At 50.3% G+C, this 27,173-nt stretch overlaps 1 protein-coding gene across 2 annotated transcripts in view; it reads left to right on the top strand.

The window, feature by feature from the left end:
- Positions 1-8,338: 8,338 nt before the first annotated feature.
- The window catches only part of Crhr1 (corticotropin releasing hormone receptor 1), a 44,636-nt gene continuing 25,801 nt past the window's right edge, over positions 8,339-27,173 (top strand). For both annotated transcript variants that reach the window (XM_008821912.2, XM_008821910.2), the window contains exon 1: positions 8,339-8,613. In XM_008821912.2, coding sequence (XP_008820134.1) covers positions 8,581-8,613 — 33 coding nt within the window. In that variant the 5' untranslated portion in view covers positions 8,339-8,580. The remainder of the gene's footprint in view (positions 8,614-27,173) is intronic.

The following is a 27,173-nucleotide window of genomic DNA, read 5'->3' as shown; positions in this document are numbered from 1 at the left end:
TTGCCCAGATTCAATAATTAACAGTCGAACCTGGTCTCATCAGTAGCCTTACCCATTCCATCTCTTTCAGTACAAATCTAAGAATCATGACATTCCATATGTCAATATTTCAGTTTGTATTGCCAAAACATAGAGCCTCCCTTTTAATATAAACCAAAGTGATAATCACATTTTATTTAACTATTTTTAAATTTTTATTTATTTTTTATGTTTATGAGTGTTGCCTGCATTAATGTAGGTGTGCCATGTGCATGCAATGCTCCAGGAGGCCATAAGAGGGTCAGATCCCCTGGAACTGGAGTTATGGATGTTGTTAGCCTTCATGTAGGTGTTGGGAACTGAACCCAGGTCCTCTGGAAGAGCAGCCAGTGCTCCTAACCACTGAGCCATGTCTCTAGTGCCTTGTTTATTTATTATGTGTTTCTTTGTTTTGTTTTGTTTTGTTTTATGAGACAGGGTCTGCTGTAATTCCAGCTGGTCTGAAACTTAGTCTTTAGACCAGACTGGCCTCCATCTCACAGAGATGCTCCTGCCTCTGTCTCCTGAGTGCTGGGATTAAAGGCATGCCTTACCCTGCTGACTTTTTTGTTTTGCTGAAGTCATATTCTTGATTTTGCTACAGAAAAGAATTTCATAATAAGTCAGTAAGAAGTAAGAAGTATGTTTATTTATCTATTTATTTAGTGTATGTGTGCATGCATGCATGCGTGCGTGGGTGGGTCTGTGTGTGTGTGGGGGGGGTGTGTGTAGATCAGAGGACAACTTACAAAAGTCTGTTATCTCCCTCCACATGTAGGTCCTAGGAACTGAACTCAAGGCATCAAGTGCCTTTACCTGCTGAGCCATCTTGCTAGTCCACAGGTGGTGTTTTAGGAAGAGATTTTTGTTTTAGGTCTTTTTGAGACAGGGTCTCCTGTAGCCCCAGCTGGCCTGGAACTCACTATGTAGACCAGGTTGGCTTTGAATTCATAGAGAGCTGCCTGCCTCTGCCTCCTGAGTGCTGGGATTAAAGGCGTGTGCCACCATGCTGGGTCTTAGGATTTTAATATAGATTTAAGCATGAGGGTTGTGCTGGATAGTTTTAGTTGTCAGCTTAACACACCTGAGAAGAGGGAGCCTCAATTGGGGAATTTCTTTTATTGGATTGGCCTTGTGGGCATGTCTGAGAGGCATTTCCTTGACTGCTGAATGATGTGAGAGGGCCCAGCCCACTGTGGGCAGTGCCACCCCTGGGCAGATGGTCCTGTATTGTATAAGAAAGCAGGCTGAGCACTGGCCAAAGGAGCAAGCCAGCAAGCAATGCACCTCCATGGTCTATATTCCAGGTTCCTGTCCTCAGTTCCCGCCTTGGCTTACCTTGATGATGGACTGTACTGTAAGACATCATATAAACTCTTTCCTCCCCAAGTTGGTTTCGGTCAGTGTTTTATCACAGTAATAGAAAGCTAACTAAGACAAGGGTTAATGGAAAGAAGGGTGCTTAGGAAAAGGATAGTACACATTCAAGTGTGGGTTTGAGATGTATTTACTTTTGCTATATATTCCAGACTGGCCTAGAACTTGCAATCCTCCCCAGTGCTAGGATTCTGGGCATGCACAACCCAGTCATTATCACACTTGTAAAAATTAACAACCATTTCTGAAATCATGAAAAACCTAATTGGAGTTTATGTTTCCAATTATCTATTTATAGGTTTGGAGGGCTTTTTCCTGTAATTCTTTAGATACAGGGTCCAAGTGAGGTCCACATAATACCCTGCAACTGCTTGAGATGTCTCTTTGGGCTCTCCTGTGACTTGTAGGTAACCACTGAAGGTCAGGATGGCTATTTGCATGGGATTCTCTGGAGGCAGCAAAGATATCTGCTCAAGACATTCTGTCCTCAGCCCCTTGGATGGCCAGGAGGGTAGGGATGGAGGGAAGCGGCTGCATTGAGGTTCCCATTGCTGTTACTGGATTGTGTGGTATGTCTCCATGCAGGACTGAGGTGTCATCAAACCCCAGCTCAGGGCCCTCCCAGGTTGTGAGAAGCCCCAGCAGGGTAAGTGCCCACAGCAGGAACTGGTCTAGAACACTGGCTGACCCCTTTCTGCACAGTTTGTGTTTGGCATCACCTGAGACGCCCTTTGCCAGAGGGACTGGAGAGGAGCCAAGACAGCCTCTACTCCCTGGGTGCTCTGGGTTCTTCACAGAATTGGATGAACACATGGTGCAGTTAACCTCCAGGCCTCAAAAGAGCTGTCTGTAAAATGGAGCTGCAGCCTCTTACTCAGGAGACAAGAAGGGCTGCTTCAAGAGCGCTTCTAGTTTGAATGTAGAATTTGATGATTAGGAAAAAGGGGACTACTAAGCCTATAAAGGATATGAGAATATAGGCTGGGTGCCATCCTGGGGAGGAGTGAGGGACACTCACTGAAGCCCCCAAGATCTCAAATTCCAGCTTCTGTAGCCCCCAGCTGTGGGGCGTGCTGAAGTGGAAGCCCTTGGAGTTGCACCCAACCCCCAGCCTCTAACCCCTCACCCCCAGGGCCTTCTGTACTAGAGGCAGTGGTGCTTAGGTAAGTGGCCTCTCTGTGATTTCCATGCTAAATAGGATATCTAGGTTTGGACCATAGCTACCTTGAGTGCCAAGTATCTGCAATGTATGGTGCCACAGCACTGGCTGAGCCAGGTATCTCTGTTTTAGGGTGCACATCACTAGATCCCTATATACCAGCAACATAGTGGAGATTGCCTCCACTATGGCAATCAAAAATGTCCTTAGACATTGCCAAGAGTCCTCCCTGACTGGGCACAAGAAGACCCCTGGTTGACAGCCCCTACCTTAGGCCTCTAGAGGTTGGTAATTTCTTTGTAGAGATAAGTGGGTGTGTGCCCTTCCTTCTAACACTGTATTTCTACTTCCAGAATGTTCCCAATGTATGAATGTGCCTTTCCATTCATACAATCCTTTCTACTCTGGTGCACCTTTAAAAAGTTTTCTTGGCCGGGTGCGGTGGCACACGCCTTTGATCCCAGCACTTGGGAGGCAGAGGCAGGCAGATCTCTGTGAGTTCGAGGGCAGGCTGGGCTACATAGTGAGTTCCAGGGCAGCTGGGGCTGGGTACAGGGAGACCCTGTCTCAAAAAGACCAAAAAAAAAAAATGTTTTCTTTTAAAAAAGAACCAACCAATAAGTTTCAATGGCACTCGTGGCTATACTTAATAAATGTAAAAATATGGTAATTATGCCATGGGTAAGTGCACTTGTCCTTGAGTGATGCAAACTCAGACTTGAGGAAAGGAGGAGAGGACCTGAAGAGTCCTCTGTGACCCTGCAGCCTCCTTCCTGCGTACTGCCTAACCCCTACCCATGGTCTGGCTTGTCCCACAGTGTCCCTTTTCTGGAACAGAAGTCCCCTGAGATCACAGAGCAGCTCCCTGGAGAGTCAGGCACAGGCCACCTCTTCACTGCCCACCAGGAAACACCCAGCTTGGGAGTCAGGGACACAGGGCTCCAGATCTACCTGTGACAGGGTTAGCTGTGTGGCTTTCCCATCTGTAAAGGGCTTCTAATACCTCTGTCACAGAACTGTTACAAGGATTAAATGAGAAAATGTTTATGAAAGAGCTGTGCTATCAAAGCTGCCACACAAATCCTAACCATTGTTAGTATCTGTAGTTCTTAACGAGCCAATGAATGATGTCAAACCCCTTCTACAGGGTCAGAACACAGAGCCTGTCTCCAGAACACACAGCCTGCCTCCAGAACACAGAGCCTCCCTCCAGAACACACAGCCTGCCTCCAGAACACACAGCCTGCCTCCAGAACACACAGCCTGCCTCCAGAACACACAGCCTGCCTCCAGAACACACAGCCTCCCTCCAGAACACACAGCCTGCCTCCAGAACACACAGCCTGCCTCCAGAACACACAGCTTGCTTCCTGAAAGGCCAGCTTCTCCTACCCATGTTTGGTTTCTAAGGGAACCTCCTGCCTTGACAGTCTCCCTCTCTTATCACCCTTTGCTGTCCATACCCACTTCCTTCAATACCTGACTCTCAATACATCTCTTCCAGAAAATTCTTTCATTTGACAGAGTAGATGCGGTGAAAGCCAGATGGACCCTTTCCACTACTTGCTATGTCAGAACAACCCCACTTCAAAGTTAAAGGCAGTGCTGAGTAGCTCTCTAGAAGGGAAATGACAATGATGATCATTTATAATATTTAATAATAAAGATGGCAACTGGGCTAGGGATGTGACTTAGTTGGTAGAATGCTTGCCTTGCATGCACAAAGCCCTAGGTTCTGACTCCAGCACTGCATAAACCAGGGATGGTGGCATATGCCTGTAATCCCAGCACTTGGGAGGTAGAGGCAGGAGGCTCAGAAATTCAAGTCATCCTTGACAATATAGTAAGTTCAAGGCCAGCCTGGGCTCCATTAGAGTCTCTTAAAAAAAAAAGAAAACAGCTGGTGAGATGGCTCAGCAGATAAAAAGTCTGGAGCAAGCCTAACGACCCAAGAAAATAAAAAATTCTAAGTTAAAAAAAAACCAACAAGATGGAAGGTGAGAACTGAGTTCCCAAAGTTGCCCTCTGGCCAGGGCATTCACGTGTGCCCACACTTACACTAATAATAAATAAAAAAAATTTAATTTAAATGACAATCACAGTTGTGTTAGGCACAAGGTACTGCACATTAGCAGCACTTTACACATCTTAGCTCATCTGTTGAGTGCAGGAAGTCATGTGGGACTGAATAGGTAACTTCCTCCCTCCAAATCCTGTACAAGCCCTGCCTCAATAGAACCTTCTCTGTTGGCCCAGACAGAATTAATATGCTTGCCTCATGGTCACAGTGCCCAGGCTATTGTTGACCTAATTTTGCTAGCTTTTAATTATTTATCAAAGTGACTGTTTCCCATTCCGGGTTGTGAACATCTTGAGGGCTAGGACCCTGGCACATTAATTGTTATTAGCCTTGGCATCCCACAGTGACTGGCACATAGTTGCTGCCCATTAAATGTTTGTTGAATGAGTGGAGTAATCTCTGTTTTCCTGGGATTTTCAAAGCTGCTTCCTCCTCAAGGCTGTTTTCCCGATTCCTTCCTTTAGACAAGGGCTACTGACAGTGTGGTCTGTACACTGACATGGGTCTACCAACTGCGCTGTCAGTTTGAGAAGGTAGGAGGGATGGATAGTGAGTGTTTGGACATGTTAAAGCAGTCTGATAGGGTTGTGTAGAACTCCTGGATCGTCTAGGTTTTTAATTTTATTTTGCATGCTTTGGTCTTTTATTGCTTTTCCTAATTCATTCCCACTGTATTTCAATAGGGTCAGCTGTGGCCAATTAAAAATTAAAAAATAGTTACATTTGGCCGAATAAACCTGTAATCCCAGCATTCGAGAGACTGAGGCTATAAGATTGCTGGGAGTTTAAGGCCAGCCTAGGCTAGAAAGCATTACATCAGCCTGGGAAACAGAATGAGAAAAAAAAAGAAATAAATAAATAAATAAATAAATAAATAAATATATAAATAAATAAATGTCTGGTTCTTAGTCACATGCAATCTGAGAAGTTGGCTTCCAGACCTTCTGTCCTGACTGGAGAGCCCATGCCCCACCCCCACACCTCCACACTGCTACCCTTAACATCTCTCCACTGTTTGGAAGTTCGTGCAATTATCTTTTATTTCTGTTTGAGTTCCTTATGCTGTTCCTTTCTTTGGAAATGTTGCTATGAATGAAAGCTGATCGCAGCTGATGGGAAGAAGAAGAGGGCAAATGATGGGAAGAGGGTATGGGAAGGGTCAGGCTGAGGAGGGAAGACTCAAATGGAGTCAAGCAAGCCCAAGGCAGGGTATGGAGAGGCTACCCAGGTGACCACCTGAGCTATCAGTCTGCCCCACCCCAGGTGGGCAGAGAGGCAAGGAGGGCATAGAGAAGTGGGTGAGAGGACACAGGTAGACACTAGAAAATCTTCGTAGGCAGAGTACAGAACCGGGTCCTTGAAGGTGAAAGGAAACGGTTCCCAGACTAATGAAAGGGGATACGGAGCCTTTTTCTGAGGACTGTTAAATTGAGGCTCTCAGAACCCCATGGACTATCAAGGCCAAAACTATAAATAAAGTTAGATCCTGGCATGAGGCCAAAGCCCCCACCCCAGCTGATAGAGGTCACGTCAGGGAATACCACAGTCAGGGTGAGTTGGGCTGGCTGGAGACACTTGGGGGAGCAGGGGCTTCCAAACTCAAAGGCAGAACTAGACTTGATTACTGTGAACCGAGGGGATGGTATTAGCATATTTAAAGATCATGTCAAGTGGAGGAGGATGAGCTCAGAGGTGAAATCTGCTGCTGTTTATTAACCCCAGAGAACCAGAATCCAGAGGACAGCCCCAGAACACTGTGCTCCAAGGCTGGGATGTAACCCTGGGAACCTGCTAGCCTCTCCTCCTCCCCTTCCTCCTATTTCATAGTTCGGGGTGCCAGGGCTCTTCTCCTCAAGAATCTGCTTCCTCAAGAATCTGCTTCCTGCCAAGAATTTCCTGAAAGAGCACCTGGTTCACTCCATCTTGATGATGATGGTGAGTAGGGCTCTGCCAAGCATCATGCCAAGCCCTTTACCTCCAAAAACCCTGGGAAATGGACATCCCTATGCCCATTTTACAAACGAACTTGTTGAGGCCCTACTAAATCGTTTTCCAGAGCTGTTCAGCTTGAATGTGGAAGAGCCCAGACTCCAACCCAGGCTGCCTGACTCAGGACTAATAGGATGCCCAGTCACTCCTTCAAGTTTCCCTTTTAACAGTGAGAATAGTGAATTGGCTGTCTGATTAGTGTGTCCATCTCTCTGGGACTGACTGGTGTGAGTCATTGCCCTGAGTCTGAAGACTAGGAACTCTGCATTGCACCTGCACTGTGCACCCCCTGTGGCTAAGCCAATGTAGCCTGGGGGGTTAATCAATGCTCCTCAGGCTTCACAGCCCCCAACCCCATCAGAGCCCAGGCCTCGGGGCATGTTAAGCTGAATATCAGGAAGGAGGGTACCAACCATGGGGATTTGGGCAAGCCATGCTTTCCTGTGCCTCAGTTACCTCACCAATAAACTATCATCACATGATCTCCAGTAACTCCAGGTCCAAATGATAATCACTGGGTGCCTAGGCGCACTGCCTCTTGTCCAGTGTGCCTAGAAGAGAGTATAAGGGAAGCGGGGTGGGTATTGCACAAGGCACAGAGTCTAGCGCAACCAGGCTCAGTTAGATTTTAAAGTAGGCTGGAGGTCACCCTAGGACCTTGATCTGCCTGGGTGCTTCTGGGTGCTCAGGGGCAACCACTGTCGGCGATGGAGGCCGGGCTCTGAGGCGTGAAGGTTTCTCTACTTCCTATAGACTCCGAAGTTCTCTCCACCTAAAAGGTTTGAAGGTGGAAGGAGCTGCTCTCCAGAGCTGGGGTGAGGACGCCCCTTCAGATGGAGACCTGAGGTCTGGCGGGACAGTCGGGTGCTACCCTGAAGACTAGGCCGAGAGGTGGCGCTGTGGCCTGCTCTGCGCCAGGTGGTCTGGATTCCCAGCTGCGTCCACTGTGTTGCAGCTCGGCGCGCGCCCCACTTTCCCCTTCTCAGCGTCCAGGTGCCAGCCAGCCCTGCCCAGCACCGCCGTCTCCACTTCATCTTGGGGTCTCTAGTCTGGACCAAACTAGGCAGATGCTTAAATTGAAAAATGAGTGAATGAACGAACGAACGAATGAATGAAAAAGGGAGGGCTCCTTCCAGAGCTTTGTGGCTCACTGGCCGCGTCAATGCCAAAGGCGCAAGGGGTCCCGCCCAGGCCCCCGCCTCGCAGAAGTGGGGGTGGCGGTGCACCTTCTCTTGGCCTGGCTGCAGGGCGGGAACGACCCAAACCTAGTTCCCGGCTTCTTGTTTCCGCGGCGGCTGCAATTCGTCCAGATCGCCCTTTTCTTCAGCCCCCAGGAGCCTCCTGAACAGCCCTAAGCCCCACAAGTCCCCCGAGAACCCCCAGACTTCCCAGGTGCCGACCTCCGGTCGCTCCGGAGGCCGCCTGCTCTCCCGCCGCCGCCTCCCCCATCCCGGGTTCTCCTGGAGCTGCGGCGGCAGCCACCGCTGCCCTCGCGCCCAGCAGACTGCCGCAAGCCCGGGTGCGGGGGAAGCGGGGGAACGCAGCGAGGGAGCAGGGAGCCGGCCGGGGAAGGGCTGGGGATCCTGGGGACCCGAGCCGGCCTCCAGCAAAGGGGCGAGGCGCGGAGGAGAGACCAGAGGGGAGGGGGAGAGAGGAGGGGACGCGAGCGAGGGGGCGGGGAGCCGAGGCGAGCGGCGGGAGGACTGTGGGGGAGGTGGCGGGCGACGCGGGCTCCTGGCTGGAGAAAGGCGGCAGCCCGCCGGGCTGAGTCGGGAGCCGGCGGGCCAGACTTGCCCGGGAAGGGCGAGCGGGGCGAAGCCGGTTGTCACAGTACGGCGCAGCGACCCGGGAGCCTCGCCTCCAAGCGCGCGCCACCGGAGATCGCAGCCACCCGCCGGCCCTTCTGGGATGTCCGAGGGACCCCGGCATCCAGGACGGTGACGGAGCGAGCCCGAGGATGGGACGGTGCCCGCAGCTCCGGCTCGTGAAGGTAAGAGCTCACCAGCCCGCCCAGGATCAGGAGCATCTTCCGCCCGGCGGGCGCCGGACAGGCGTGGGTTGGGGGTGCTAGGGGTGCTGGGGGAGGGGATCGGCGACCCGGGCGCGTCCCAGGAGGCTGGGCGCAGCCTCACATCCTCTCCCTGCACCTCTGAAGCCGGGTTTACGAGGCCGAGGGAGAACTAGAACAGCGGTGGAAAAAGAAAGGGTTGGGGCGAAGCTACGCGGCGCGGGAGGATAGGGGGTCCGCCCACTCGAGGAACCGGCTCTGCACCGAGAATCGCTGCAGGCTTTGGGGCCGAAGCTCGGTCCCCTACAGACACGGATCTCGGGAACCCGGGCTCTGGAAGGGTTGGGGTCCTGGTCCTGAACCCCGCAAGCCGCCCTTGTCCAGTGCTGGGCGCTCTTTCCTGCCCCTTCCCGTGCGTGGAAAGCCTCAGGTCCCAGAGGTAGATGTCGCCCGCGCCTCGCGACCCTTGAGTAACGTAGCATCTCCAGGATGCTATGGTGCCACCTGCCCTATTCGGGTCGGTCCTGGGGCACTGCAGCCGGGAGCGCAACGCTCGCTCTCCAGCCCGCAGCCCTGCTCGCTTCTGCCACCCGGCTTGGAGACGCAGTTCTGGCGCCCCGAGTTTAGGAAAGTCTCCAGTCAGCGTTTGCAGCACCTGCTGGGTAAACTTTGGGGGTGACGTGGGGCTGCGTGGATGGCGGGAGCCGGGGAAGGGCTAGGGGCTCGATAACCCGGCCCGCTGCCTGGGGACAGGCGCTACTTTGCAGAAGACAAGCGTGTTCTGGAGCGCGCGGGGTTGCCAGGTGCAGGCACCTAAGCACCGCAGGCCAGGGAGGCGAGTGGGCCTGGGTGCCGAGCTCCTCACCCTGGGTAGCAACGCCTGCGGCTCCAGACTAGTGAGTGGGAACCGCCTGGGCCCCACGCAGAGAGATGACGGGTTGACCGAGCCCAGGGCATTCAAAAGCGATTACATTTAAAAGATTGAAGTGGATTCGGGCGAGGGGCGCGGATTGACTCTGATTTTTCCATCAGTTAGTAAACCGACTGTACATTTATTGACCTGTTAGAAAAGCTGTTTGAGTTAAAACCACAGAGATTTAAAATGTGAATCCCTGGCTTACCAGTCGCTGAGGTTCCCACCAACCTCCCTCTCTAAATACTCCTAAGTTGTGTTTAAACATGAGACGGTGAACCCAAGAGACCCCATGATTATTTTCTGGGAGAGCAAGATTTCCAGCAAAGAAGGTAGAAAATGACATTCAGGGAGGTTGCGCAGATAATAATCAAATGGTAGTATTTTCTAAAGCTTCCTGCTGATGCTCTGTCTAAATTCACAGACCTGTCAGGATTCAGTCTTTCAAGTGGATTCAGAAGATTGGACTGTGGGTATTTTATTTCAGGTTTATATGGAAATAGATAAGTGTTCTTTTTCAGGCAGTTCTTGGAATTGTGTGCAAGTATGTGTTCAGAATGATCACATTTTCCTAAAAGAAAAAAATCCTTTTTTTTTTTTTTTCTGTTGTCATTCCTATTGGATAGTGGGAGATGGGAGACTTCTGTCTCCTATGGTAAATTCAGTATGAGCCAGTAGATACAGAGGGAGGGGTATAGGTGTTCCTCCTGCCCACCTACCTGCTTTGTAAACACTGTTAAGTAGTTTTCATAACAGCCCCAGGAAGTAGGAATTATTCTTGAAGCACAGAAAGTTCAAGCTACTTGTTCAGAGGCACACAGGATTCAACCCCTGGCACTCTGGACGAGGTCTTTGTTTTGTTATCTTTTGCCAGTACAAATTCTACTTAAAACTCACTCTGAACCTCTACCAGCTGAAAGCCGAGAGTTTCATCAGCTTGAAAGTATGAATCAAGGCAACTTAGGGTTCATGCAAAAACCAGTTCTGTCCCTGATGGTCAAGTTATGGTTGGAAAAGAGTCATTCAGGGTCCTATAGTGTGGGCTTCACACTGAGCTGGTTATAGAGCATTGGGGGAGAGTAGGAGAGATAACTCACTCTGAACCTCTACCAGCTGAAAGCCGAGAGTTTCATCAGCTTGAAAGTATGAATCAAGGCAACTTAGGGTTCATGCAAAAACCAGTTCTGTCCCTGATGGTCAAGTTATGGTTGGAAAAGAGTCATTCAGGGTCCTATAGTGTGGGCTTCACACTGAGCTGGTTATAGAGCATTGGGGGAGAGTAGGAGAGATGGGCTTTGTGTGTGTGTGTGTGTGTGTGTGTGTGTGTGTGTTTGTGTGTGTGTGTTATTGAGGAGGGAGAGACAGGTATATGTGTGGAGTGTTCATGGGTGAGGAGAGAGGGTCCCTCTCCCTGTCACCCCTACAACCTGCAGCTTCCAGGAAACAGATATGTGTTCTGGTGACTGGTGATTCCTGGCAGTGATTTTGTGGGGTAAAGACCAGGCCACAGTGGACTCTTTTTTTTTTTTTTTTTTTTTTTTTTCCTGTTTTGAGATAGGGTCACCCTATAGTCCCAGCTGGAACTCATTATATAGAGCAAGCTGGCCAGGATCTCATAGAGATCTGCCTGCCTCTGCCTCCCAAGTACAGGTATTAAAGGCCTGTGCCACTGCACCTGGCCTCAGTGGACTCTTAAAGGACAATGAGTGCTGGCGGGGGTGGGGGGGGCTGCGGTTTTGTTGCTTCCGTTATTGTCTGCAACAGTTTAGCAACATTCAGCAAAGTCTATAAACCAGAGGAGGAACTATCTGTGTTAGCACGCTCCCAATACACAGCTGTGAATAGTTTAGTGATATTTATTCCTTGCTGGTCTTGTTCTCAAGAGCCGGGTCTAGGCATAGCTATGACCATCTGACAGGCTCTCCCTTGCTGTGTCACAGCCCCAGTCTGTCCCGTGTTGTTTCTGAGACTTCAGAGGGCAGTTTCCCACAGCTGCAGAATGCCTGTGAGCTGCTCTGTGCCGCCTTCCCTAGGCAGGTGCTCAAACATGGGCCTTCAAAAATTGTTTCTTTGTTTAAGTAACAATGGAGGCAGGTTTCAAAGAGGTGCCTTGTCAGGAGGGATAGAAAGTTTTTAAAAAAAAAGTGAGCCAGGGTGGGATTGTGGGTTATGGGACAAGTAGCCTGCCCACAGATCTGAAACAGAGTAGGGAGACCCAGAGCAAGGCCAAGCCATGGGATTTGATAGGCTCTGCCCTAGGGAGGAACCTGGCAGGTCAGCCCCTTCTCAAGAGTGTATAGACATGAAAAAGCAGGCCACTGGCCCTGAGCTCAAGTGGAAAATCCATTTCTTACCCTTGCTGACATTCGATTTCTTGGAGAGCAAGAGCAGCATCCAGCAGAGATCAGCCCCATAGGAGTCTGGGGGTCAAAGAGGCCCTTTGGCACTACCCTGAGTGTCCCAGATTCTTGCCAAGCCTAAGGGCCTAAGGAGTGGGAATGTTGGAGGAAGTGAGGCCTTGAGAGAGGGAGCAAGGCTTTGAGTTTCAGTAGCTAAAACGGTAAGATAGTTAGCCTAGCAGGCAGCAAATCTCTGCTCTTAGCTCTGCCTCCAATGGGCTGTGTGACTTCTGGAAGGTCACCTTCCCTCTCTGAGCTGCAGTTTCTATCTGTGCCTAGGTCTAGAACTGCTTCCCTTTACCCTCTGTCTCTTTCAAAGCTCTGTGTTCCCATCTTCTTTTCAGGGCTGTGGCCTGACTTGGGATAAGAAGGTACAGCAAACTGCCTTCCCAGCTCTGCTCCTCTCCAGCTGGGGAGTTCAGTGTGTGGGACCAAGTACTCTTCTCTGGGTCATGGTGACCTCCCAGCTGCCTTTCCCCTTCACAGCACCAGGCCTGAAAACCCAGTGCACACAGTAGGTGTTTAACAGATGCCTGGGGACTAGGATGAGGTTTGTGCTGTCATCTCCTCCTTTTAGTCAGTACAGTTGGAGTGAACACATCGTTGCTGCTCCCACAGGACATAGACGTCACCTCAGAACAGAGACGCCTGAGAGATACCTAAGCTACCCCAGAAGAGAAGTAAAGCTAAGCCCCTCTTAAACCCACTATGGTTATTAGAGAGAAAAAAGCAGCAGACAAATGCCAGTGCAGAGCCCTGGGGACGGTGTGGAGCTGGAAACGGTGGATGTGCTTGACATAGTCCTGCCCCCTTTCTGCCTTCACCTGGGTGACCGGTGGACTGGGGTGCTATCTTTCAGCTCACATTCCACCCCAGCCGTTTCTGGATTCTATAAAAAGGGAAGTAAGAACCCATTGCAGGGAGGGACTGGAGAGATGGCTCAGTGGTTAAGAACACTGGTTGTTCTTGCAGAAGATCCGGGCTCGAATCCCAGCACCCACATGGCAGCTAACTCCAGTTCCAGGGGATCCGATGGCCTCTTCTGTCCTCCTCAGGCATTGCACAACATGGGTACACTTACCTACATTCAGACAATACACGCATACACATAAAATAGAAAGAAAAATAAATAAACAAACAAATAAAAAAGAACCCATTGGGGAAGGGAGGGCAGGTAGCGCTGTTAACTGCAGTTTTCTCATCAAAGAATGAATTGTCAATTATAAGTGATCCGGCCCTGTTGGAGGCCCCTGTCCGCCGAGACATTTGCAGCTATACTGTCACAACCATTCTAAAGGCTCATATTCAGACTTACTGCTCCTGGCCAGCCATCCTGCCCTGTTCAATGTATAGTCATTGAGCCACCTGACAGTCAGCATCTTCTTTTGGGAGATGGGAACAGCAGTGAAGCAAATGTGGACTTGAATTTCAGCTCTGCTATGAAGTTCAAGCAACTGAGGTTTATCACTCCGAATCTCAATTTCTTCATGGGTTAAAGAGGGGGAAAGATGGGACTGGGTGAATAGCTCAATCAGTAAAATGCCTGCCTTGCAAGCACAAGGACCTAAGTTTCGGATCCCCAGAACCCACATGAAACCTGGTTACAATAGTCTGTGTTTGTAACCCCAGCGCAGAGTACAAGGGATGGAGACAGGTGGATCCCTGAAACTCATTTGAGAGACCCTGTTAAGAGACCCTATCTTAAAAAATAATGGAGAACCAGCTGGAGAGATAACTCAGTAGTTAAGAATACTCACTGCTCTTGCAGAGGACCTGGGTTCAAGTCCCAGTACCCACGTGGTGGCTAACAATTGTTCTAATTTCAGTTCCGGGGGATCCAATACCCTCTTCTGATTTCTGAAGGCATTGCATGATGTGGTGCACTTACACACATGCAGGCAATACACTTAAACACATAAAATAAAAATAATTTAAAATTTTAAAACATAATAATGGTGAAGAATGATTAAGGAAAATCTCCCAATGTCGATCTCTGGCCTCTGTGTACTCTCCCACACTCACAAGTTCATGCAACACATACACAGCATAATACACATACTCCAAAAAATTAGGAAAATGGAGCCTATTTATGGAATAGCCATGACTTCTTGCACAGCCCCAAAGTGTCTGTCACACTGACAATGCTTAATAAGCATCAGCTATAGTGCCCCCCCAATAAACCTTACCAATGTTCTAAGTTTAAGAAAGGCCATAAAAAAGAGTGGTAAGTGCTAAAGATACGGCTAGGTTGGTAGAGTGCTTGCCTAGCATTCACAAGGTCCTAGGTTCGACCCCTGGAACTGCATAAACGGGAGTTGGATGCACTCGCACACCTATTATCCCAATACTCAGGAGGTGGCAGCCTTTCATAGTCATGTTAGGCTACATAGTTGAGTTCAAGGCCAGCCTAGGCTACATGAGACTGTGCCCCCCCCCCAAAAAAGGAAAAAAAAAAACAAGAATGAGGAGGATGAGGATGGAGAAGAGGAGGCAAAAAGGAAGAGGGGGGAGAAAGAAGAGGAGGAGGAGGAAGAGTAAGGGTTCTTGGCAGTATAGACTCTCCTACGATTCCAGAGTGCTTTTCATTCTTCACTCCCAGAGAGAAAGCCAAAGTCACCAGCAGGCAACTGAGCTCAAGGCCAAGAGGTACGTACAGTTGGCCCCCCACACAACCAGATCTATGGAAACATTTGTCAGCTCCCTAGAGTCTATCAGGCAACAGAGGATTAATCACTTATTTTCAACCAAAGTTGCTGCTTCAATAAAGATAAAAGGAAGGGAAGGAGCAGAGAGGGAGAACCCCTCATCTCAGAACTGGGACATACCCTTTCTTCTCTGTGAAATGGGCATGTTGGGATTCTGCTCCAAGACCCAGGTCCCTACATCCAGAGCCACCCACTGAAACATCTCAGCCAAACATGCTATGGGCAGCTGTCCATCCAGCAGCTGGAAAACTGCTCCTAGGCCAGATAAGATGCTGCAGAACATGCAGCTTCCCCAGGAGCAGAGAGGTGGATTGAGTGTCACTGACCCTCCCTCATTGTTACCCTGGTTTCAGGTCTGGTGGTGCGCTAGGGCACCAAGGTCTAACCCCAGAGAGAAACTGGCCAAACAGGTCCAGCAGCTTCACTACTGTGGACCATGGAAAAGATTGTTCTGGGCTGACTTTGGAGACTTCTGTGTTTAGACTGCACAGGGGTAGTCAACCTTTGAGCTTCTCTAGGCCCCACTAAATGAAGAATTGTCTTGGGCACACAGTAAATGCTGATGATGTCTAACCCAACATGGGTTACGAGAGTATATTATGTTTATTTTGGGGTGATCCATGACATGACAAGCTATTCTGGGTTTTATGTGGCCAAAGGATCACAGGTGAGATGTCTCTGGTAGAGGCATCAAGCCACCATGAGGCATAGTAGGAATCTTGTTGAGCCTTATTAGGCACTGAAGGCTTTTAGGACAATGGAGATAGCTTGTAAGTCAGGGTTACAAGCACAAGAGTGTAATCTGACAGATGGTGGGGGTGTTGTGGGAGGGCACAGGAAGGGCTCAGAGGTCTGTGGAAGGGATTTCCTGGCTCAGTGGCCTCTCCCATCACAAGGATATCACTAGTGGGCAGCATATGGGCAGAGATGGGAGGAAGAGGGAGGTCCAGGCAGCAGTGGAGACAGGAAGCATTTGGTTCCCCAAGAGGGCCAAGGAGAGCTCAAGGCTGGGTAGGGCATAGTCTTCCCAGGGCCAGGTTCCCCTGGACTCAGGGCCCAGCCAGTGCCCATGGCCTGCTTAGAGTGGACAGCTTTGTTATGACTGAGGAGGTAAGCCTAAAGACAGTCTGATGGAGACTTCAGAAGATCCAGACCACTTGGGATGGGGGGAGAACATGAAGATGAGCTCTGAGCGGTGACTGGAAGGAGGAAGAGCAACCTGTGACTTGAGGCCTGCACGTCTGCCTCTGTCATTCTGGCCTGTCCTTTCTCCCTAGCACCCATGACAGCATGCATTCTTGTTCCAAGACCAGAGGTGGCTTTTGTTGGAAACACCATCTTTGGTGTCTCAAGTACCACCCCCATTCCTATGCCCTGCCTGAAGTCAGGAGGGTCCCAAGAATAGGGACACTCTGTGGCCTGCTGTACTATGCAGAGGCTGCTCATGGGTGACAAAGCCCGAGTGCTTGGCGACCCTGTCCACTGCCCTAGGGCCAGGCCACACCAAGCTTCCCTGGGGAGAAACACAACTGCTGCCTGTATGAGCCTAACTGCTCCCCACTGGGCGTCCTCTGTCTGTCTCTCTGTCACACGCACGCACGCACGCACGCACACATGGTGCCATTTTTACTGTTTGTTAGTAGTGTCTCCCTCACCCACCACTCTTCAGGGGCTGTTTGTGGGGGCACCACCTCCCTACCCCTCCCCTCTCTTCCTCTCCCTTTTGCACAATCAATCCCACAAGGCAGGTGTGGGCATCTGCCAGCTCAAGGCCAGGGCTGGAGGACTGACTCCCAGAGGGTCAGCAATGTGAGTGAATGGCAGATTGGAGCCTCCATGGCTTCCCAGCTACAGTTCCTAGATAGGAACCTTAGATGCTTGGACACTGATTCTTCTTCCAAGATAAACAGGGAGAGGCTGATCCTGAGGGAGATTGATCCTGGGGAGAGGCTGATCCTGAGGGAAACTGGTCCTAGGAAGAGGCTGGTCCTAAGGGAAGCTGGTCTTAGAGGGAGGTTGGTCTTTAGGGAATGCTGGTCTTTAAGGGAACCTGCCTTTCCCCTTCTTCCTTTGTCCATAACTTTCAAGCTACCCAACTACTCTTCAACACCTCCCCTTCCTCTTGGTCAAGACTTCCCTTTCTCTCTCCAGTGGTCTCCTAAAGACTCTGTCAGTCTGTCTGCCTTCAGGCCTGCCTCTATCAGACAAAGCTGTTCACTCTGAGCAGGTCATGGGCACTGGCTGGGCTCTGAGTCCAGGGGAGTCTGACCCAGGGAGGACTATTTAGGAAGCCACTCTTATGCCAGGGCCCATCTGGTGACCCTCTGAGTACTCCTTGCCCACTCTAGAGGTGAAAGAACCAACACTCCTGGATCTCTTGCCCCACCCCTCTGCCCTGACACATTGCTCTGCCCTGCATCATCTCTTACCCGCCATGTCCCCCAGTCTTCCTGAACCACACTCTTCCTCCTTCAGGATACCCTCCAGTCCAAGCCCATCTCTCGCCAGTGGCACCTTTGGTTTCTTCTTTTCCCTCCCCACTAGTAGAAGCCTCTCACTTGGGGGCAGAGGGAGCCTATCCCCAGCATGGAGGCCCCAGCACTCCCATGTGTCGCCCATGGGTGGCTCTAAGTCTCCCTCTGTATATCCACTAAGCACTGTTCTGTCAGTGGATCCTGAGCTTAGCATGGATCAGGAAGTCTTTCTTAAAAACTCAAAGGCTGACCATGGTGGCACATGCTTTTAATCCTGGCTTTTGGGAGGCAGAGGCAGAGCAATCTCTGAGTTTGAGGCCAGCCTGGTCTACATTGTGAGTTTCAAGTCAACAGGGGCTACAGGGAAGCCGTGTCTTAACACCCTCACCCCAAATAGACAAAAATTGTGTGTTCAGCACTTCTTCCAGGCCTGGGCACACAGTAGGAGCACAATAGATACTCGATTTAACAGAGGGCTTCTCCCTGCTTGTGCTCCCACTGAATATCTGTCTGTGCACTTGAGGTGCTGGGATGATGACACACAATGACAAGTGACCTCTGTGCATGGGCTTATGACCCAGAAGCTTCTGAGCATCCAGTAGCACTCAGAGGTTCCAGCCCTGCCCTGTGTGTCCCACCTCTGTCCCTATACATGGTGTATGTTGAGGCAGGGTAGTCCACATGCAAAGAAAGGCATCTGAATCTCGAGAGTTTCTGGGGAGATGTCACCAGGGGAATGTTAGGATCCAGACTGGGGACACTGGGGACGTAACAGGATAAGAACCTTCCCAGAAGCTGGGGTGTCACGGAACAGGTCCAGGGCACTACTGTCTCCCAAGTGGGAACTACAGAAGTTCTGGTAACAAGGCAGGAGAAGCCAGGCAAGGCAGAGGTGGCTTAAGGCAACAGCATCCTTGTCTCCTCCAAATGGACTTGTCCCCGAGTACACATCACTATCCTCCAGCTTTCTGTTGGTGGCAGTGGGACAGCCTTGGGGTCCTTTCTCTGAAGATGGCTGGGCCCCATGTTCCTAAACAGGCTAGGAGTGACAGGGTTCATGTGCCCCCGGAGGAGCAGAGTGTCCTAAGGAAGGAGCATTGTCCCTAATGCTGAGGTTAGAGCCGATTCTGCCACTTCCTAGTTGGGTGACCTTCGGGAAGTCACACCACCTCTCTGGGTTTCTATATCCTCTTTACTAGATGATGATGGGGATTAAAGTAGGAAATTCCTTTACAGTCAGCAGCCTGCACCCACCAAAGCTCAAAGAGGGTGGCTTGTTGCTTTCATAGCCTTAGCTATCCTCCCTACTCATCCCTTCCACACTGAGCCCGGCAGTCACTCAAACTCTCTTCCTCCAAGAGGCCTTCCATGATGAGCCAGTCCTCTGACTAGCCAGCCTGGAGAAAGACCACAGGGATTTTCCAGTCCCCAGCAGACTGGCATGTGGTTATGGCTGCACCTCGTGATTCACCTTGCCAGTCTGACAACATTGGAATTGATCTCGATCCTGTTCCAGGAGATGACTTTATTGACAACTCGCTTGGGTGTCACAGCAAGGACAAATTCATATCTAAGTTTATAAATGGTTACTCACAGGTGTTGTACTTAGCACACCGTGGACTGGTAGGCAAACCATTTGGTTTGCTAAAATGTGTCCCTAGTACCCTTTGAGTAGCGCTGCTCTGTGACCCTCGTAAGGCTACAGTTCCCATCCTCAGTGCCGGGACCACTGCACATGCCCTTTCTGGCCATGCCCTTTGCACCTGTTCTGCTCTGCTGCAGGTACTTGAGTTAGGGAGCAACTCTGATAGCTAAAGCTGGGCTGTTGAACTCAACAACTAGGGAAGAAACCCTGAGGTTTATTCTGGTGGGGGAGGATTTGTGGCACTCGCTCTGTGCAAGCCACCTTTCCCTCATTCTCAGTCATCAGCCTGCCCCTTGTCACCAAGGTGTGAGGAGGACTTGTGATAGTCATTGGGTCCCAGTACCCCAGTGCGGCCAAGGGAACCCTTCACGCTAGGGGTGGGTTCATCCAAAGCTACCAGGACCCAGCCCCATACTACATCTGTCCCTTGTCCCAGATAAAGGGACCACCCAAGATAAAGGAGATATCTCTCTCTCTCTCTCTCTCTCTCTCTCTCTCTCTCTCTCTCTCTCTCTCTCTCCTCTCTCGGGTCTCCCTGTAGCCTTAGGTGGCCTGAACCAGGCTAGCCTCAGTCTCACACTCATAGAGATCTGCCTGCCTTTGCCCCCCATAGTTCTTTTTTATTTTATTATTTTTATTTTATGTATATGAGTGTTATGCCTTCATGTAGGTAAGTGCACCCATGTCATGCAATGCCTGAGGAGGACAGAAGAGGCTGTCGGATCCCCTGGAACTGGAGTTACAGACAGTTGTTAGCTGCTATGTGGGTGCTAGGATTCCAACAAGGGTCTTCTGCAAGAAAACTCAGTGTTCTTATCATCTGAGCCATCTCTCGAGACGCAGGGTCGTAGTTTTAAAAAATATTTTATTATTTTTATTTTATGTGTACGAGTATATTGCCTGCATGTATGTGAGTGCACCTGGGTCATGCAATGCTGTGGACGCCAGAAGAGGAAGAGGACTTCAGATTCCCCTGGAACTGGAGTTAAGGATGGTTCATAGCTGCCATGTGGGTGCTGGGAATTGAACCCGAGTCCTCTGCAAGAGCAGTCAGTGCTCTTAACCACTGAGCCATCTCTCCAGTCCTGAATTCTTAATTTTTAATGTGTATGTGTGTACATGTGTATGAATGTGGGTATACATGTATATATGTGAGTGACTGAGTGTGTGTGTGTGTGTGCGCGTGTATGGAGGCCAGAAGACAACCTTAGGTGCCATCCTTAGGAATACCATCCACCTCTTTTGAGACAAAGCCTGGAGCTCACCAGTTAGGCAAGACTGGCTGGCCATCAGGCCCTAGGGATCTGCCTCTCTCTCAGCCTCCTCAGTGCTGGGATTACAAGTGTGTTACTATATCCAGCATTTTTATGTGGATTCTGGAGATCCAACTCAGGACTTCATGCTTACAAGGCAACCACTTTTACCAACCTGGCCATCCCCTAGCCTGGGACAGTAGTTCTTTGCAGTGGGGACTGCCTTGTACACTGTGGGATGTTTAACCTCCTTGGCTTCATCCTGCTACATGCCAGTAGTGCTCCTCTAGGCCCAATACCATCCACGATTGGGAGACTTCTAGGTTTGCATAACTCATGTTTATGGTTGAGAGAGAAACAGAGGCATAGGCCTGTTCCATGGATATTCCTAACTTCTGCCCTGACACCACTCAGTGGGCCTTGACAGGCAGCGGCTCACCCAAGGAACCCTGTTACAAACCCTCTAGCCTTTCTGTAATGGAGCCCACTTGCCAGCTGCCAGACAGTCTGCCTCCTTCCTGACCTCCTCAAATCGCTTCTGAAATGCTTCTCCTTCAAGAACACGCTTCTGCTGCCACTTCACACTTGGCTCTATGCAGTGATGGAGAATCCCTAGGATGGTGTCACCTGTAGGGCTGGTGTCTCCACAGCTATCCTGACACCTCAGTTCTGTCTTCCACCTCCTCAGAGACAGGACATTTCCCAGCATTCAGGGGCCACCCACAGTTCACAGTTTCCGGCTCCCTAAGGGCAGGATCAGAGCCCTGGCAAGGCTCCCTTCCTCTGTGAGACCCCAATTCAGCCCTTCCTGAGTCATGCCTCCCAGATTGGTTCCACAAGGGATTCCCCCCCATCCTTCCTCATTCTCACCACAACTCCCAGAAAGGTGGGCTACAGGAAGGAACTAGGGGTGACGAACCAAAAGAAACCTGTACCCATGTCACTGGGAAGCACCAGCTTTGTGGAAAGAAGGAACAGGAGGAGAAAGAGAAATGGGGAACAGCAGGAAACAGGTCATCCTACGGAGGGTAGGAGCAGCGTCCACCCCAGTGCCTCCAGTTGCCATGGTAACAACCATGGGCAAGTATCTGTTTACAGCAGCTTGTCATCTGTACATTGGAGAAACAGTAAAAATTCCAACTTTTTTTTTGGAATGGGGGAGGAGGTTAAGATTAGATGAGAAATTTACCAGAAAAGCCTTCAGTAAATTGGGAAGGCTAAAGGCAGGAAGGGAGGTCAGAGGTCCACAATGGGCAAACATGTCACTGAGGGTATCAGAGAACAAGTCATGCCTAGTGCAGAGGACAGGCAGAGGCAGGGTGGGTGTGTAAGTTACTTTTCTCATCATGTGACCAAGTCAAAAAAACAGCTGAAGAGGGGAAGGGTTTATTATGGCTCACAGTTCAGAGGAAAACAGTCCTTCACCTCAGGCATGATGGAAATAGGGCTTGGTCCGCGGCCCTAACCAAAAAGCAGAGAAGAGAAACCTCCAGTGCTCAGCTCTCTTTCTCCTTCTTCCCTTTTCATTCTGTGTAGAACTCCAGGCCATGGGATTGCATCACCCACATTCAGGGCGGGTCTTCCCTCCTCATCTCTGGTAACTCCCTCATCTCTGGTAACTCCCTCACAGAAGTATGCCTCATTAATGCCCTAGATGTTCCTTAATCCAATCAGGCTGACAGTGGAAGTTAACCATTACCACAGGGATGGGAGGTAGAAACCACTCCATGGCTCACACCTTGTGCCCAGCAAATCCTCATTGATGGTGATGCACGCACCACTTTTGTAAGTAGCCATGGCTCCTGGGAACAGACTGGTGGTGGAGAATGGTGGGCAGGGGACCAGGCAGGGAGCACTTCTGGTCAGGAAGACTGAGTCAGAGTAGACCTTGCAGAGTAGAGAGAAAGAACACTGCTGTCGAGTTGGCTGTGCCTCTGGCCCCTCGCTAAGATTCTGTATGCACTGAATTGCCAAACCTCTCTAGGAACTTCAGGGTATAGATATTTCATTCCTACTAGTCCCATTTACATTGTGGGCAATAAAGCTGGGAGAAGTTCAGTGATTTTCCCAGGATCACACAGGTAGGCCCTGGGTAGTAAGCAATTCCACCATGGATCTCTCTGGCCCCAGAGTTAGGATTTTGAAGTCATGGAACCAGAGTATATTTAAACCTGAAGAGGAACGCTGGGTGCAAACACCCTGCTCAGTTCACACTTGGGAAAACTGAGGCCAAAAAGGGGATGGGCAGTAACTTGTCCACAGTCCCAGAGCAAGTTGCAGAGTCAGAAAGGGCTCTCAGCCCTGCCTCCCCTGCTCCAGAGTGCATCTTTCCTGAGCTCAGCTCCCTGGAGTCCAAGGCAGGAGTCGTGTTCAGGAGGCAAGATGAAGAGGAGGAGAAGGAAACCCCAGCAGGGAAGAGGACAGTAGGGAGAAGAAAGTGAGTGTCAGAGTGTCCCTGTGGAGCTGGGCATGGCGGCACATACCTGTAATCCCAGGCCTGGGGAGGCTGAGGCAGGAGAAGTTCAAAGCCATCCTGGGGTACATAGTGAATTCATGGGCTAGAGTAAAACTTTGTCTCAGAAAACCAAAGTGGGGAAAAAGAAAACAAGAAAGGAAGAAACAAAGGAGAGGGAGGGGAGGGAGGGGAGGGGGGGGGAGGGAGGGAAGGAAGGAAGGAAGGAAGGAAGGAAGGAAGGAAGGAAGGAAGGAAGGAAGGAAGGAAGGAAAAATTCTTAAATCATCACAGCACTCTGGGGACAGAAGGGGAAAGCCCATCTGTTTGTTCATTCATTCAACAGGTTTTGGGACTTACTCTGTGTTGGGCCTCACTGAGGGCATCAGTAGAGACTTGGACCCTACCCAGAGAACTTATAGCCCAAGGAGACATACTCCTGGGCCCTCGAGGGTCATGTGTAAATTCCAGAGTGGCTCAGGCCCAGCCCTGCCAAGAGGCCTCAGTGAGTGGAGGCAGGGGTGTACAGGAGTAGAGGTAAGGATAGAGCCGGATTCCTGAGAGCTCAGGGCCCCGGAGAAAGTCTGGAGGCGGGGAACACCCAGGCGCACCCTCTTCCCTTAACTGTAGGCAGATTTTCCATTCCATTTTTTCTTCTTTGTACAACAGCAATTTAAGCTAATTAAATGCAGCAATAAATTATTTTTTGTCTGCCTGGAATAATCGGCGGGGGGAAATGGGCTCTTTGCCTTGGGGTGGGGACAGATTGTGGCTGTCGATAGAAAGAGACTGTTGGGGCGAGGGTCTGGCCTGGAGCTAGGTGAGGAGAGAGGGGACTGCTTGGGGACAAGTCAGAAAGACTAAGAAAGGACATGTGACATCGCTGTCCTCTATCCTTAGTCCAGGGTTACCAGGGACTCATCTTTCGGGTGCCTCTGTGTGCATCAGAAGAGGCAAAGGTGTCGCCTGAGGGTCTCAGCTGGGCTATGCACAGCTTGCAGTCACCACTCCCACACACCCAACCACTCTCTCTTCTCAAAGCCTGTGTACCTGTGGAGACCCCGGAGTTATCCATGGTTCTGCTGGAGTTCAGTTGGCCCGTGACTGCCCACATATCTGTGGCAGCAGAGACAGGGTTTGAAGAATTGATTGCACATGTTTTGTTTCTGCAAGGCAGATCCTCAGTGTTTCAATGCAGTGAAAGAGTCAACCTGGTAAAGAAATTGTGGTTTATGAGCCCTGCTGTCTATCACATCTGGACTCGTTCACCTTGGCTTTGCTCAAGGCAGGCTGTACCTGATCAGAGTGAAGAGCAAAAGCAGTCAGAACAGTCAGAGGAGGGCTGGAGAGATGGGTCAGTGGGTAAAGCACTTGCTGTATAAGCATAAGGACCTGAGTTTGCGTCTCCAGCACTCATGTAAAAAAGCTGGGGGCGGGGGGGCGGAAGCTGGGAGTGAACATGCACCCTTGTAATCCCATCACTGGAAGGTGGAGATAAGCAGATCCCAGGGGGCCTTGACTGACCAGTCAGTCTATAGGACTGTGAGCTCCAGATTCAGTGGGAGATCCTGTCTCAAAAAGTAAGGTAGAGAGTAATAGAGGAAGACACCTGATGTTGACCCATGGCCTCTACATGAGTATAAGTAGGCCCATGTACCCACATGCACATGTGTGCACACCCCCATACATCATATCAGAGAGAGAGAGAGAGAGAGAGAGAGAGAGGTTCAGAGGAGACAGAAAAAGAGAGGAATTGTCAAAGGAACCCAGGATTCAGGGCCTCAACAAGTAGGGAATGGGGCTATGATCTTGACCTTACTGGGGAGTGCTGCTGTGGCCCCCATGGTCTTCTGAACCCAGCTCTATCACAGACCTAGTGAACTGCATCACAAATCAAGAGACTCCTGGCTCTTTTTCCCTCAAGGCCTGCAATGTTTCCACACCTTCCAATGAGGACACTGACAAGCTCCAACTGTCTGCTGCTCAGGAGCCTGTGTTGGCTTTCTCGGCCTCCTGATCCATCTCAGTTCACTGTCTGAGTCCCCTCCCTCTGGTAGTCTGGGTCTCTCCAGGCCTAGAAGGTTTCTCCTCCTGACTATATCTACCCTCTACAGACTCAACTCCCCCAGAAAGCCCACCCCATAGTTCCACTGTGTAACCCCTGTCCCCTGGAATCATTTGAGCTTTCCTTCTTGTTTTCATGATCTCTCTCTCGCTCGCTCTCTCTTGCTCTCTCTCTGTTGTCCTGGTTCTTCTCTACCTCTGAATTCCTTTTCTTCTTTTTCCAAATCAGATTCTTAGTTACTCTATGAATATAGAATTCCAGTCTAACAAAGGCTTGAAAAAGCAACAAAATGCCATCCTTTTGGGCTGACACATCTCTTCCCAGAGGCAAGCTCATGGAGAGGGCAGAGTGGAACTGAGGTGATGAGAGCCTGGGGCAGGTGGCAGCAGGAATACCCTCAGGGATACAGTGCCAGGCCTGCTCTCCAGAGCCAAGGAGGATTCTAAGGCCCAGAGGGACCAAACAGTGAGAAGGACCCTGCTGGCCCTTGTAACAGGGTTAAATTTCAGAAGCATCACTTTTCTGGTTCCCAGGAGGTCTACACTCCCTCTTCATTGCCCTTCACAGAAGTGGAAGTCCAGTCCCAAGGGCCAGGTGACTCATCTAGTCACACAGGCAGTGGCAAAACTGGGCTCTGAGCACAGCAGGAGGGTGAGGAATGGCTGAGGACACTTGAACATAGCCCACAGCTGTCAGGAGGCTGGTTCTGCCACCCCTGAGGGCTCTGGAGGTCCCCCAGGATGATCTGGGGAGGGAAGGCCAGTCCTTCTGGTTCTTCAGAAAGTTTGAAGAGGTAGGGGTAGTTTTAGCTCCCTCCAGGCCACCCCTCCCTCCCTCCCTCCCCAAAAAGCTAATCATGGAATCAGCCCATCAAAGGAAATTGTACTTTGTGCCTTAAAGACCAAATGGAGCTTTAGCAAAGTGGTTATTTATGGTCTCTAATAAGCATTTTCCCCGTGTGATTAACCTTTCTGCCAAAGCCATGGGAACTGGGGTGGCAGCTCAGATTGCACTGGCCCGGGGGGTCGGGGGGGGTGTTGCTAAAGTAGGCAGCTGTCAGACTCAGCCCTCCTGTCACCCCTCCAGAGGCTCCAGTGCAGCTTTTCCTGTTCCTCTGTGCCTCTCTGGTCTCTCTTCTCCTGTGGCTGCCCTGCCTGTGCACAGCTAGATCTAGCACCCTGTGTACACCTGCCATTGAGCTGAAGCTTGCCCTTATCCTTCTCAGATTTGACTTTCAAGGCTTACAGAGATGAGCTATAAGGCAGAGGTTCTGTTGATGCCTGAATCTGCCAGGCTAGGGCACAGAAGCAGGGTATTCACCAGTGAGCGAACCTATCATACTGGCAGGGTCGCCATGTTAGCACCATTTTGGTTAGTTTATAGCTAGAAAATAGCAAATTTCATGAAGCATTGAAACTTACTTTTTTTTTTTTTTTCCAAAAATTGTTCTGGAGAGCTGGGGTTCAGTGGGTAAGAGAGCTTGCCGTGAAACAGGAAGACCTAAGTTTGAATCACAAGCACCTGCATAAAAAGCTGCATACACCTGTTAGCCCAGCATTAGGGGACAGATCCTGGGAACTCGCTGGCCAGCCAGCCTAGCTGAAACAGTGAGCTTCCGGTTCAAAGCAGAAAGCAACAGAGGAGGACATCTGACATCCTCCTCTGATCTCCACATGTATGTGGATGGGCATGTGCACCACATACATATACACTTGCAGTACATACACATAAAACTTAAAAAATGGTCCTGAAAAGACAACCAGTATTGAACGAGAGGCCAGTTGAGGAGGGACTGAGGAAGTAGTGGAACTCAGGCTAAATGCACTTCGGTCTGATTTAAAGGAGGGTCTCCAGTCCAGTTTGGTAGAGGCCTAGACCTTGCTGAGAAGCTGAGTAAGTACTGAAAGTGATGACTCCTCCCCAGGATATTTCATTTGTTTGTCTGTTTGTTTGAGACAGGTCCCCTGTAGCCCCAGCTACAGCCTGAAACTCACTATGTAGACTAGGCTGGCCTCGATTTCATAGAGATCCAGCTGCCTCTGCCTCCCCAGTGCTGGGATTAAAGACATGTACCACCATGCCCACTAGGCAGTTTCTTTTATTACAGGGACCATTCTGCATTTAATTACAGGGTGTCCGCTGCCTGCCCCCATGTATATGTGGACCCCAGATTAAGAATAACCAGTTTTAGCGGGATATAGTGGCACATGACTTTGATTCTTGCTCTTGGGAGACCAAGGCAGGAGGATTTTGAGTTTGAAGCCAGCATGGGCTATAGAAAAAGCCTGTCTTCAAACAAACAAACAAACAAATCTCAGTTAAGAGAAGCAAACAATAGCCTGGAAAGTTTGGGAGGCTTTTCGTGCCTGGGGAGTAGTCCCCTGTTGATAGAGAAAATGGAGGTGACCAGGAGATCTGCAGTTGGCTGGAGGAAATGCACAGGAAAACAAGGGCTTTTCTTGGAAGTGTGATTCTGGAATCAGCCAGAAGCCTTTACAAACCTGCGGAGCAGGAGGTGGTGGGGGCAAATATGCTGCCTCAGAGCCGACCTTTCAGGAGAGGAGAGGCTGGCTTAGGAATTCTAAGAAGTATTTGCCTTTGCATAATGCAGCCCACATCCTCTGCAGATGGAAAAT

The sequence above is a fragment of the Nannospalax galili genome, unplaced genomic scaffold (genome assembly GCF_000622305.1).
Source record: "Nannospalax galili isolate Female #2095 unplaced genomic scaffold, S.galili_v1.0 scaffold1128, whole genome shotgun sequence".
In the NCBI taxonomy this organism is placed as follows: domain Eukaryota; kingdom Metazoa; phylum Chordata; class Mammalia; order Rodentia; family Spalacidae; genus Nannospalax; species Nannospalax galili.
The sequence above is the reverse complement of the archived record's forward strand: the minus strand, read 5'-3'. Positions and strand labels throughout refer to the sequence as shown.